The 13,518-nt window shown below is 39.2% G+C and overlaps 1 protein-coding gene across 1 annotated transcript; it reads right to left on the bottom strand.

Annotated features, from left to right (window-relative positions):
* Positions 1-417: 417 nt before the first annotated feature.
* On the bottom strand, positions 418-11,995 carry mettl14 (methyltransferase 14, N6-adenosine-methyltransferase subun). Its single transcript, XM_046414448.1, has 11 exons — positions 11,526-11,995; positions 10,945-11,033; positions 10,625-10,712; positions 9,360-9,437; positions 4,780-4,867; positions 4,612-4,702; positions 4,359-4,500; positions 3,795-3,887; positions 1,940-2,056; positions 1,594-1,804; positions 418-904 (listed from the first exon to the last, which is right to left on the bottom strand). The coding sequence occupies exons 1-11, from the start codon at positions 11,589-11,591 to the stop codon at positions 597-599; spliced, it is 1,371 nt and encodes a 456-aa protein (XP_046270404.1). The 5' UTR covers positions 11,592-11,995; the 3' UTR covers positions 418-596.
* Between the last annotated feature and the right edge of the window lie 1,523 nt (positions 11,996-13,518).

Here is a 13,518-nt window from a genome sequence, read left to right as displayed (position 1 = left end):
AAGGTATACAACAGGCATTAATAAACCACTACATCACAAGGTGTAGATTATTAGTGACAGTGTAAAAGCACGTTGAGATGCCTGCGGATATCCTAATTTTGGGCAGCCGTGGCTTAGCGGGTCGAGAAGCAGCTTGTGACTGGAGTGTCGCCGGTTCAGTTCCACCCCGGACTGGCAGGAAAAATTTGGGTGTGGTGGAGTGATTAATAATGCCCAACGCCACCCTCTATTAGACAGTTGGTGCCCTTGAGCAAGGCACTTAACCCCCAAATTTGCTCCCCGGGTGCCTGACATGGCAGCCAGTTTGGAATTAATAAAATATAATAATAATAATGATTAAAAAAAAATCCAGGTCTCAGCTATCCCAAAGAGATTGAATCAAATGCAACTGGACTATCTAATCAATACACAAACACAAAAAGTACAAATAAGGTTTATTCAGACAATATCCATTCAGTTCCCATTATATAAACACTCAAGCACAATAGCCAAAAAGACTGATCATCCAAACCGCATCTGCATACCAAACGATGCTGGCTGCAGATAATGCAGAATGGAATTCCAAACCTCAACCTGGCTTCCAAGAGCTTTGTCATTTAGCGAGGTGGAAAGCCCCGATGTGGCCCTCCCCTGCCCCTGAACCCTCCCCTGTCCCCGCGGAAATTTGGTCGGTTTCTTTCACGACCTCTGTCTCCGCCTCTTCCTGCATTCGGTCCTCCACGTCCCCCTCTGGGTGCTCCACCACCACGGTCTGACTTCAGTTTAGCAGGGGGAGATTTGGGCCGTAGCCTCTCTATTTCTTCCGTGCAGCCGGATAGGTGGGAATTGGGCAATGCAAAATGCGAGGCGTAGGTCTCTGGGTTAAAGTTACTGTTTGTTAATGTAGGACCCACTGTCAGCCAGCCTAGCAAGACAAGAAAACAAAAACATAAAACATGGCTGCTGACAAACAAACAGAGCCACAGAGGAAAATAAAACACTAAGAAACCAAAGGTGAACATACAATCTTGATTCCAAAAAAGTTTGGACAATACATGAAACACAAATAAAAGAAGGTGATAATTTAGCTAATCCGAAATTAAGTTAAACTAATCCATTTTGACATATAATCAGGTGAAAACAATATAAAGGCAATATTTGTAATGTTGTTCCTCATCAAGTTCACAGTTTTAGTAATAGTACTATAGTAATAGTAATACATGCCTATTCCACAGTTGATACCAGCAACATGTTCCAAACAAGTTGGGATGGGGGCAACAAAAGAAAGTTGTGAACTGCTGAAAATCTCCTATCTGGAACATTTCTCAGGTAAACTGGTTCATTGGTAACAGGCGATAGTATCATGACTGGGTATAAAAAGTGCATCTGTGAAAGGCTGTCATTTACAGACAAGGGTGGGGTGACATGACTGTATAAAAGGTATCACTTCATGGGCTTGTGAACTCTTCATATCACTCTGTAGCAGTAAAAACAGTTTGTTTGACTGCAAAAAATGCATTCTGTTTGGAATTACACTGAAAATATATGGAATCTGGTTTGTATAACATGCAGTTATCACTTCTATTTTCTAAGCAAAGAGCGAGTTCATCTCACCTGGTCTGATGGTTGAGTCTCGTCCAAACAGGTGTAACCTCCTGCGGCCCAAACAGAAATGTTCGATGATGTGGAAGATCTCCACAGGCTTCTCCACATTTCCCATCTCAGGCTCCTCGGTGATGATCAGGTCGATGTCCACGTTGGCATGGATGAAGTCACCATCAGTACTCCTGCGCACTGTTCCTTTGATTCCCATTAGACAATGTTCCTTGGGGAAATGTGTTGTAGACGTAACGATTTACAATTAAAACTGCATTAATTTTAAATGAATAAGTGTAGATGTAAACATGATATAATGTCTAAAGTGTTTGAAGCATGTGTGTGTATATATGTGTGTGTGTACCTTGGTCCTCTGGAATACTGCTTTTGGGTCCAGCGCCTTGGTCTTTCCTGGGTTGTTCTTGTTGGTCTTTATCCAACAGATATCCTCACACCGCCTAAAGCCCCATTTCCTCAAACACTGAAATGGATGCAATAAGGGAAAATATTATGGTGGGGGAAACAAGTATTTCATTTAGTGTTGAATTTGTTTTTAACACGGTTTCGCAGCTTTGGCTGTCATTCCAGTTTGGCTGGTTGCTATTCTTTGAAATGAAAAAAAAAAAAAGGAGGCCAATGTAGTTTTTCACAATACAAAAAAGACCAGCCTACCCTTTCTTAAAGTTTGTCCACACTTTGCTTTTATTGTGCTTTAGCTAATGGCACTAACAAAACATTCAGAACAATCTGAGAGAACTTAAACATTAAACCAAAATTCCTCTGGTAGCCTGTAGTTGTATCACACAGAAAACTTGACATCAGTTTGTCTTTAAATGAATTTGAACGTTTTGGTAAAAGACGGTAGGAAAAACCCTTGACCACATTTTTAATGGAAATACTAGTTGCAAAAAAAAAAAAGTTGGAAAAAAAAAAAATCACCTGCAGCACCTACTATGCAGTTAAATCTATTTTACAACACAGTCACGCTGTGACTCATTGTTGCTGACAACTGAAAAGAGGACACACCTCACACCAAGATACAAGAACGGAACAAAGACACACATTTCACCTGACTGCTTACTGGAAATAAATCAAGATGTTTCCGTGCAGGAGATGAAATGACATACATTAAATGTACATTAGAATTTAATCAAAGGTATGAAGAGCACTTTTTTTTTGGCAAAATACAAATGGTCACTTTATTGAAATGAAATTAATAGTTTCAAGCGAGAAACATGTTGTCTTCACTTAGAGACTGTTTTTATAAAGGAGTACAGAAGACTGAGCTTGGTCACATGTTGCACTGTCAGTGACCTGGGTCCGGTATTTCAAAACCTTTTATCTAGATCAGAATTATCTAGACAGGATTAGATCTCAAAATATCCCAAAATTTGGCCTTTCAGAAACAGGAGGTGTGATCCTGATCCCAGAAAACTGGCATATGGATTTGGTAATTCAACCCTACCCAGAATCCAGATCAAATGATGTTTTTAGGTATTTCAAAAGGACAGTTTTGAAAAGAGAGAGAAAAAAAAAAGAAGATAATCCTGATCCTGCTGAAAATCCACCTGGATTTTCAAGATAGATGTAGACACATAACAGATACAGAGAGGTAACATAGACCCAAAAGTAAAAATATCTATTCTGAATGAAACAATTAGTCCATGTAGCCAGCAGCGCAAATATCCCTCCTGCGCCCCTATCACTCCACACTTGTACCACTTCCCACTGCTGCACTAAAATACTGCAGCTCTACATTAAAGACTGCAGATCTAGATTGTGTAATCTTAACGTTGTGGTAACAGAATGATCCTATATGGAAAATTTTGTCACAATCAGTGCATGAATTCTTGAGTTATGGCTTAAAACATGTTTAGTGAGGTCATCAAATTTGGACAAAAAAAAAAAAAAAAATTCCTTCAGATGTTCCCAAGATAACGCATTCATGAGAATCAGTCGGAAGGTCCCAGCCTTTGATCATCAACATGGAAAGACAACCCAAATTCCTATGTCATAACTTTTCGCCAGTTTTAACAGTTGCCTGACGCATGTACACACTAAACCAGTGAAGTCATCTGACAAGCAGTGAAAAATAACACACGTTTCACGCTGCAAACCCTTACAAAGCCAGTTTAAAATACTGCATCCATTTTGGATACCAAGCTAGACTTTGACTGTAAATTAATGTGCGCTTTTAACTGAATGAGGGATCCTGTTACCTTTCTGCCCAAATCCAGGCCTTCACCGGAGCCACACCAGAGAAAGACAAAGGAACGTAGCGCTGATATCTCCTCAATTTCCAGTTTCATGATCTACAATAGGAGAAAGCAGCAAAGGGAAAGAGGAGTGAGTGACAATGATGCCATAATCACGAATCATGCAGAGTGAATATATCCTTCATAAACCACTTTAGGCACTGCTGCCACACAGCAAGTGGGTTCCAGGTTTGAGTCCAGGTCTGGGCCCTTCTGTGTGGAGTTTGCATGATGTTCTCCCTGTGTCTGTGTGGGTTTTCTCTGTGTACTCCGGTTTCCTCTGACAGTCCCAAAAACATGCACAGTAGGTTAACTGACCACTCTACATTGCCCCTAGGTGTGAGTGTGTGTGTGACTTTGTGTGTCAGCCCTGTGATTGACAGGCAACCACTCCAGGGTGAACCCCGCCTCTCACCTTGTCAACATTCATGAGGTGCTTTGCACTGACCACACATACCTAATAGTTTTGTTCTCCTGTTGTATACTTATTAACATCGCAGCAGAGACCAGACCAAAGTGTATACATACATCATCCCATGTCCAGAAACGTTCTGTGTGGCTGATGCCTGATTCTCTATAGTATTCTTCTAAAGGAGGTTCAAGCAGAATCACATCAAACTTGCACTTTAATTCCTGCAAGTCAAAGTGCTCTGGGTCAGCCTGGAGGTACCTAAACACACAGACACACATGCCTTAAACAGAGCCAACATTTTTCAAATCACTCGATTACAGCTTGAAATACTCTTTTAAAATAAAAGTATTTTTTTTCCAGGTAACATACATGGGAGGGGTGTTGGTGGTGGAGATGAGTTCATCCTTCAGTCTGATCAGCTCTCGAAGTTTAGGGTATTCTTCAAATCGGTCAGCCAAGCCTGAACCACGGAATACAGCAAGTTCATAACCGCACAAAGGAAAGTGCATGTATTTAAAAACAAGCACACACACTCACCAACATCTCTAATGAAGTTTTGTGGTCTGTGGCCTGTGTCGACAAAGTGCTGACAGTAGTCATTGTGAGGGTTCAAACTCTGGGTTCCCTGAAAAAAAGAGAAACGTAGTGGTAAGAGGGTAGAAATATATCAGCATTAACAGAGACAACATACAGAACAAATAAATCACTGGATGTCTATTCAAGCATTTTAGAACACATTTGAAACACAAACTGCAAATCCCATGAACAATGGCGCCAGTTATGATGGGATAGGGCTGTGAATATTCCTCTGCTTGTTTCTATTTATCCTCAACATGTCATTGATATGTCAGGCGCAGGAAAATCTCCTCACTTGCTACTTGCTCATATGGCAACAAACACCAGGCCTGCACTTTACAAAGAAAGTTAATAAAACTACGCCTGATGGTGATAACAAATATTGTAGTTCAGTAGCAATATATAAAACTATATTTCAACTACTTTAATTGAGCCATAAGAAGTCCTCTGTGAGACCATGCCATTTACTCAAGCAATAATGTTAGGCAAGTCTTTTCAGTTTATTACAAACATTCTTGTGCGGTGCAGTGACACTGTTAAAGTTCCAGCGCCAGTGCACATAAGGTGCCAACAACAAAAGACTGTGTGCGAACAGATAAATAACACAGCAAATGAGGTAACAAATGAAAATACAATGTGCAAACCCAGATAAATATCACTGCACATGCTCATATGGATCGATTCCTCTAATGTTACTGATTTTTTCGAAATGCCGAGCCTTTGGAACAGGGTTCAGCTTGTCTCTGTACGGTCCCTTGCCCTTCTCTTTTGTACGGTCCATTTTTTCACGGTGTGTGTCTCTCTCTCTTGCAGCACTATATCTAACGCGAAGTGATGTAAACAAAAAACTTTTGCCAGCGGCACACAGCGCATTGCGAGATCACGTGCCCTTTCGAACCCTATAACCTTTGACAACCGTCCAGCTTTTCAATACTTCAATTAAATCTGACGTTTATTTTAATAGTGTGATAAACCTTTAGTGGCATCGTATTCTTCACTACAACAAAAGCTGGTCGTGTATATCGTAAACTCATGTCATGTTTGAAGAGTGAAATCACCCATCTCTTAAACTCTTTCTAACCTGTAATGATAGACGGCGAGACTAAATACATTTTACAGTGTGTTTATAGACACCTATGGTTGACACCAGGTGAATCCCGCAACTGAGTAACCTTCATTCCATTAGCTTTGTTCAAGTATAGTTTCATGGTTCAGATCCCGCTCACTCATCAAAACTTGTCTTTCTAGCTTTGGATCACGAGTTTCACAGCAGACTTGTTTTTCTCATTGCTCCATTGTGACGTGCACAGCTATAGATCACACTTCCTCCCTGGCAATGACACAACAGAATCTATTTTTGTTCGATCTTTTATTTTAGTCTCATTAATGTGAAACTAAAACAAAACAGAAAACAATTAATCTGCTAATGCTTTTAGACATGCACTAAACTGAAAAAAAGGACAAAGAAAATATATAAAAACCATTTTCTCCATCTTTTTACAAAGAGGTCATCTTTCACCTTTAATTTGACTGTCAGTTGCTCCATCGTTAAAATGTTTCTTTTAAGATTGACATCCATTTTTTTTACTCGGGGTCTCAGTCTTGAGTCAGTTTTTGGTAATGGCCACCAGGAGAATCTTGGAAACCAGAAACCAGATATTGGTCTCCAACATCCACCGATCCATTCAAATGCCCGAAGTACATAACAAAGCAAGATTTAGGAATGACATAACCCAAGACATCACAGAGAACTGAAGAAACGCTCCCCCAGAAGGGCTGTTTGTACATTTCCAGATAATGTGTGTGTGATCTGGATCTATGTGATTACACAATCTCCAGCATGACTGTTGAGTGCTTATCTGTTTGCTTTTGACTCTAGGTGTGATAAAATATTGAATTACGTTTTTCCAGTTAAATTCTCTCTGTGACTGTGTAGTAGTGTGGTATGATTTCCACAGATCGTGCCATATCCCTTCTGATATCTCTTCACCCATCTCCCTTTCCCATTTGGCTTTAACATATAATGTTGATTCTTTTTTAGATTCCATTAAGCAGCCATATAGAGCAGATACTGCTTTTGGGATGGCATGGCTATATGACTGAACCAGTATTTTTATAATAGGAAAAATTTTATCCTCATTAGTTTTAATGTTTTTGGTGTAATAATCCCTCAATTGCAAGTATCTAAATAAGTCCTGCTTAGTGAAATATATTTAATGTTCTACTTCATCAACTTATTTGATTTCTGTTGAATTTGATGCAAACAGCGGCAACACAAGACTGGGAAAAATGCTGGGAATGCTAGAAAAAACAAACAAACAAACCAACAAAAAAAGACCTTTTGGGAATGTCCCACTGATAAGCAGGTTCACTGGTAACAGGTGATAGTAGTCATGACTGGGTACGAAAGGAGCGTCCTCAAAACACTCAGTCATTCACCACCGAGGATGGGTCGAAGATGTCCACTTTGGGAAACACGTGATTGCATAAAGGGCATTACTAGATGGAACACTTTGTAAAATAAATGATGGTAAACACAGGGAGGGGGGGTTGCAAATGATCGCATTCTGCCTTGAATTACAATTTACAAAGCATCCCTACTTTTTTAAAACCAGAGTTGTAGCATCACTAATCTATCTGAAATTCAGTGAGTCAGACCACAACAGAGAAATGGTTTAAAAGAAAGCTGGGGCTGTGGTTGATGCAGGCAATGTTTGTGTTGCCACAATCAGGAAATGGTGACAAAACACATGTTTGACACAGACAGACTTTCTCTGCACAGGCTACCTTGACAAGCCCACAAAACCAGGGATAACAAGTGACAGGTTATTGGTTATCAGCCCTCCCAGGCTTTCTGTTTCAGACTCTGTGTACGTTCCCACAAAAACAATCGTGTTTGGTGAGGAATTTGACGCAGGAACAGGTTGTTATAATGGAAAACTATGATGAATATAATAATAAATTAAAAAAAAAAAACAGCAGAAACTGTCGCTGGCAGAAAAACCCTAAATTTTCCTGATTTAATGGGAGGAAAATCATGTTCCACGTGACTGCAGTCAAAATCTGGTATTATAAGAGCTCTGCGTGCCTGCTTTACTCTGATGCAGGTGATGTTTGGGGTAACATATAAAAATTTACAAACATGTACTCTTATAGAAGGCACTCCCTGTCTCCTTCCTTTCTGTTTTTTCCTGTTGGCTGCAAACAATCTCAAAACCATTTCATTGTGATTTTGCTTTCCAATATCATCCTACAGCAGAGACTGACTGAAGTGCTAGAGCCTTGTACCTAATTTACATGTAAGACCTGAAAGTACCTCTATGAATTATGCTTTTGTAGCCTATTTATTTCTTATTTGCCGACATGCCCATTTGACAATGTCAGGGCTACAGATGAAAGAACAAAACCGTAAAACAAAAAGTATCAGCAAAGTATTAATTTAATGGAAGACACAATGTAAGTCAGGCCTGCTTGTGTCCTGGTGATGGGGCAGTGATATTACCAGCTTATTCATTTACACATTCAGACGGCCGAGTGATTTTTTTTTACCGACTGTCCTTCCTGCATTTGGCAGCTACAGCTATGTTGTATTTAGTCTGGACTGCCTTATATAATAATGTGCTCTTTGTTTGTAAAATATGCGTGGCGAGACAGTGTTTGTTTGGCTTTGTGAGGCCACATAATGAAAAGATATCCTAAGTACACTTACCGTGCTTTGTAGTACAGGCCTCTACTTTCCCTTTGACGTGCCTATGTCTTTCTTTTAAATAATTGTTATTATATTGAAAGTGAGATTTGAACAAACATTTGAAAGATCTTCATTACATAACAAAAAAAAAGAAAAAGTGTACAACCCTGGAAAATTGAAAATGCACAATTACAGCTAAAATGATTTGGGTAACTAATCTTACTTTGGGAACAAACTGTGTATTTTTTATAGTATAGTACTGTTATTTTTTTTATATATTACGCTGTTATTTTTATATTTTGTGTGAAAAATTACTTGCTACTTTTGTATGCTTCTTTGTATTGTAACCCTGGCACAACAATTTCCTGCGGCATCAATAAGGTTCTTATCTTATCTTATCTTACTGCACCTGAACACAAGAAAGAAAAATAATGTTCCAAGGCCTGCTGGGTTGTCAGACTGTACAACTCATTCTGAATACCAGCGAGATGTCTCAGGTTCTTCTCACTGCTACTTCCCTACAATAATACCAGTATTACTTCCGTCACTGTAGATTTATAAGGTCACGGCTATCAACTCGTGACAAAAAAAAACAATCAAAACCCATCAAATACGACAGAGATTTTTCCCATCAATTATTGTTGAAATTTTCTAATGAAACTACTTTCTACACTCACAAAAGTTTATACTTACTTTTATACTTTTAACAGCCAAATCTGATTTCGAATTAGTGCAGAATTTACAAATAGAACATTAGCTTGTAAGGTCACAAAAACATGACTGGTGACATAACACAGAGAGATGAAGAAGAGAAAACTAGTGTGTGTCATAGAAAGAGGGCAAGTTTTCCAACCTTAAGGAAAGTGCTCGAGTCCTTGTACACTTCCTCGTACGGGTTGCTTTCCTCTGGCTGCTGCATCTCCACCTCATCCTAACACACACACAAAATACAATTCGATTAATCATATTTTTGTCAATGCCAAAGGAACAAATGAAAAAACAGGAAAGATGAGAAACAGAGAGAGAGAAAGAAATACAAGGCATTTTAAATGTTCAGTGTGTACGATTCAATGAGTTCTTGCAGTTGCGGTCATCTAGACTAATCTAGCTGATAGTGAGATGTTCATTAAATATGTATCTGACACATTAAAAACTGAACTTAGACCCTACAAAACAATATTAAAAAAATAAGATTATTCATGCACACAAGAGACTAATTTGCCTGTGATTTTAAGCCCAAATTCGTAAATATCTGTGTTAGTGAGCACGAATCCTTTAATAATTCAGGAATCTGACATATGCGGCATATCAAGATGCTGATTAAACAACATAATTATTGCACATGTGGAATGTGGAGCACAGGCATGTTTCTCAAAGTTCTGAAGAAGCGTGAACATTTCCGCTTAAAATCCGAGAGGAATATGTCTTTTGTTTGAAAGAAAAGTTTTTCACTTTTGACTTCAAAATGGGAGAAAAGTAGATTTACTGAGTTCATGATTTGTATGAGTTGTCAATAAATAAATTTTCCAAAATGGGAGCAAAAACAAAAGCATTGCATATGACGTGCATTGCATGTGAAAGTAGGGTTTTGTCCACCTTGTTCTTTCTTTGCTTGAGTTGTATAATGTCATTAAAACAGTTCAATGGAGCACAGCCAGATACAAGATAAAGTTCAAGATTCATTTACGCCTTTTCTGTAAATCTTAGCTAACAATGAAGAACAATGCATCGCTCTTCTATGCGACAAACATCCTCAGGCAAGGGCCGTTCCACTACCAGGAACCACACCTTTGTTTTCGAGTGACCTGAGGAACAGCCTGTCTGAGAAAGGCAGCCGTTCAGTCAGTGTCATCCTTTGAAGCACTTCCTGATGCATACGTACAAAACAACTTGTCCCGATATTAGTTGTCTTCTTTCATTCTATCTATGTTTGGCTTATTTTTCTTATCTACTTCAGTTGTCTCCTTCTCAGGTTGATTTTGTTTTTATGAGGTGAATCACAGTAATATTTGTTTGTAAATCAGAGATATAATTTGGCTATCATTGCATACAATACTAAGATAGAAGGATTTTTGACCCATGAAGAGTCATAATGCTCACAAACATGATTATGCTCACCTTTTGTTCTTCCACATCTTCCTCTGTGTCATCTCCCTCCGTCTGTACCTTCCTTTTGGAGGGTACAACTGAACTATCAAATGATGACCTGTAAACAGACATTTTCAGATTAATTCCCTCAATAAACCACAAAACCCACATTTTGGCAATGACAACAAGACAAAACTTACAAGAAAGATGGACAAATATTTACAAAAACAGGTTTGTCCTCAATCCTCAATAAGTGCACAACTTTTTTTTTTATTTGTGCAGACACTGAACATATTAAACTAACTCAACTAACTTAACTAATTTAATTTTAGGATTATATTATGCCTTACCTGCATGTTTCTCTTGTCTCCTCTATCTCCTTCAGTTCATCTTTACTGTTTAGGACAGCTCCAATACTGTCTGCGCTTTCAGCTCCCAACTGTGGTTAGAATGAGAAAGCGAGTAAACTATCAAATATTTAAAAATTGCTGGCGTTAACTCCTTTACTATAGAATGCACAACTTGTACATGTAGTTCATACAGTGTACATGCGCTAAGTATTTTGTTTTACTGACATGTTACGGTTAGCTATGTCGTTTACATACGGCAAAAAATGTTTTTAATTTGTGTTGCCATATTAAATAACCTCAACATGTTGACATCATTCAGTTGCATTTACAGTGAAGTTATTTTCGCCTTGAGTCCACTCGAGGGCGACCAATGTGAATATTTGAAGGGGATCTGTCAGCTAAGTTATCACCCATGGATGCATTTGTGCGACAGGACAAAACTCTGTTCCTCTTCATTATACAATCGAAACTGCTATTTCTACATATCATTTACAGCTACAGCTAAAGTTAGCTGTCTGGTCGACTTAAATTTTTAAATTAGCTACTTGCTAGGTGCAACAGGGGGTTCACAGTCCACTTGCCTGTTGAGCTAAAAGCTTTCGCCTAAGTTTTTGTCGCTCTCGGATCTCTTGCAGTCGACTGTTCATTTCCTCTCTCCTAAACTTCCCCACCAGACTATTTTAATACCGCTGGCAAACTGTTGTTACAAACCACGTAAATGTGTTTAGCTAGCTAGCTACAAATGCTACAACGACAGTCTGCAATCTGCAGTAGCCGCTAAAAGAATCACAATGGGTGTACTCGTTTTGGACACCGGGGCGCTCGGGTTCGATTAAGGCTCTGCCGAAAGTGGAGTTAGATACTATCAGAGTTTTAAAGACACCCAGTTGCGACTGCTGGATGTTTTTTATTTTCTTGTCTATATCGCATCTACAACGGCCTTGACAGCCTGGTCAAACTGGTCAAGCGCCGAAAAAGCAGTTTATCTAGAGGTGAGTCTGTAGACTGTTGAGAGTTTCGGCGTACGCCGGTTTGAATTGAGAGTCGTCACTTTTGTGACATAATGGACGCCGATTGATGACGTCACCGGAAAAGTCGCTATTGTTCCTCCAATCAGAGTATACTGCGTTTATACACTGGAGGCGCTGTGTAGCTCAATATTCATATGTTTTGTTCTCTTTTTCACACACGCACACCGCACAAATTCAAACTGTGAAAACTGCCAGCAATTTCACAGTGACAATTTTAACACACCGATGTTTAGCAGGTATAATGATTAAATGTAAACTGTAATGATTGATAACACACTTACAATTTACTTCAATTCTACTTTGATTTTCATCTGCTGCTATCTGTCCAAATGTCGTTGTTTGTCCCATTCATTTATTGTCCTTGTTGATTTTTGCAAGTTCAGAGTGGATAGACATACATTAAGAAAAGCTGTTCACTGTTCACTGAGGGGAATGGATGTTCCTACTGTGTTCTCATTACTAACACAAAAATGCACCTTCTTTAGGTAATTTGTCTGCAAAGTCTAAACCACAATGTTAGACCTCAAAACTGAGGCCCCACCTACGACAATAAGGCTGCAATTAAAATTTATCTTAAAAGACTGCTGCCAGACCTCCTCCGCAACCACTGACCCTGGACTTTGGATGAATGTTGATATGTTCTAAGGGATCATGATGCTGTGCGAGTCAGGGGAGGTGAATTGGGACAGAAAAGTCTTTGTCGGTTGAGGGGCATTTGGGATAGTGCTAGAGGGGTCAGTATTCTGTAAGTCATTTGTGGGAATGGTTTAATGGTTTACAATGGAATGGTTTACTGACACTTAGTGCAAGTCTGGAAAAACAATGCGGCAACATGAAGCTTAAATGCAGAGTGTCATTCAAAAAAAAGAAATAAACACTTTAACACACTTAAAATTTCTTTAAACTATCAGAAAAAAATGCATTCTTAAAGCAAGAAGAGCCACTTTTCAGCAGTCGAATTTACAGTAGTCATACGTGCTGGTATGAGCAGTCAAACCCTGGTCCACATTCTAGCCTTGCCGTGGTTTTTGTTGAGATAAAAAAAAAATGCCTGGATTGCTTAAATGCTTTCACAGTCTTCTCATACTGGATGTGGTTCATTTATTTAGCATAACTTCTGAAGGCTCCCTTACACATACTGCTAATACTGAAGTTTTAATTGTTTTTGCTAAGCTCACATCTTGCACCTTAATAATTTTCTTGTTCAGATCATAATCAAAGCTTGTATCATTAGAGACGTGAAATAATACATGCTCACTTGCCTGACATCATTCAAACAGATCAGAATCAAACTCTGTTCAAAGATCAACTAAAGTAGAATGAAATCACTAGCATCAGTCTGATTGCCACGAGCCCCATGCAGAGCCCCGATGTGGTCCTCCCCTGTCCCCATGGGAATTTGGTCAGTTTCATTTATGGTCTCTGTCCCACCATGTCCCTGCCTGGGTGCTGCACCACTGTGGTCTGACTTCAGCTTAGCAGGTGGTGATGTGGGCCGCAGCCTCTCTATTTCCTCTGTGCTGCCAGATGGGTGTTAGGCCAG

Source organism: Scatophagus argus, chromosome 2 (assembly GCF_020382885.2).
Source record: "Scatophagus argus isolate fScaArg1 chromosome 2, fScaArg1.pri, whole genome shotgun sequence".
NCBI lineage: Eukaryota > Metazoa > Chordata > Actinopteri > Scatophagidae > Scatophagus > Scatophagus argus.
The sequence above is the reverse complement of the archived record's forward strand: the minus strand, read 5'-3'. Positions and strand labels throughout refer to the sequence as shown.

What these genes read in the sequence shown, in the direction of transcription:
- mettl14 (XM_046414448.1), bottom strand. Translation starts at nt 11,591, where the DNA reads ATGAACAGTCGACTGCAAGAGATCCGAGAGCGACAAAAACTTAGGCGA. An exon ending in GAGACAAGAGAAACATGCAG is followed by an intron (nt 10,713 to 10,944) that starts GTAAGGCATAAT and finishes GTCTGTTTACAG; the next exon opens with GTCATCATTTGATAGTTCAG. An exon ending in ACCACCAACACCCCTCCCAT is followed by an intron (nt 4,501 to 4,611) that starts GTATGTTACCTG and finishes CTGTGTGTTTAG; the next exon opens with GTACCTCCAGGCTGACCCAG.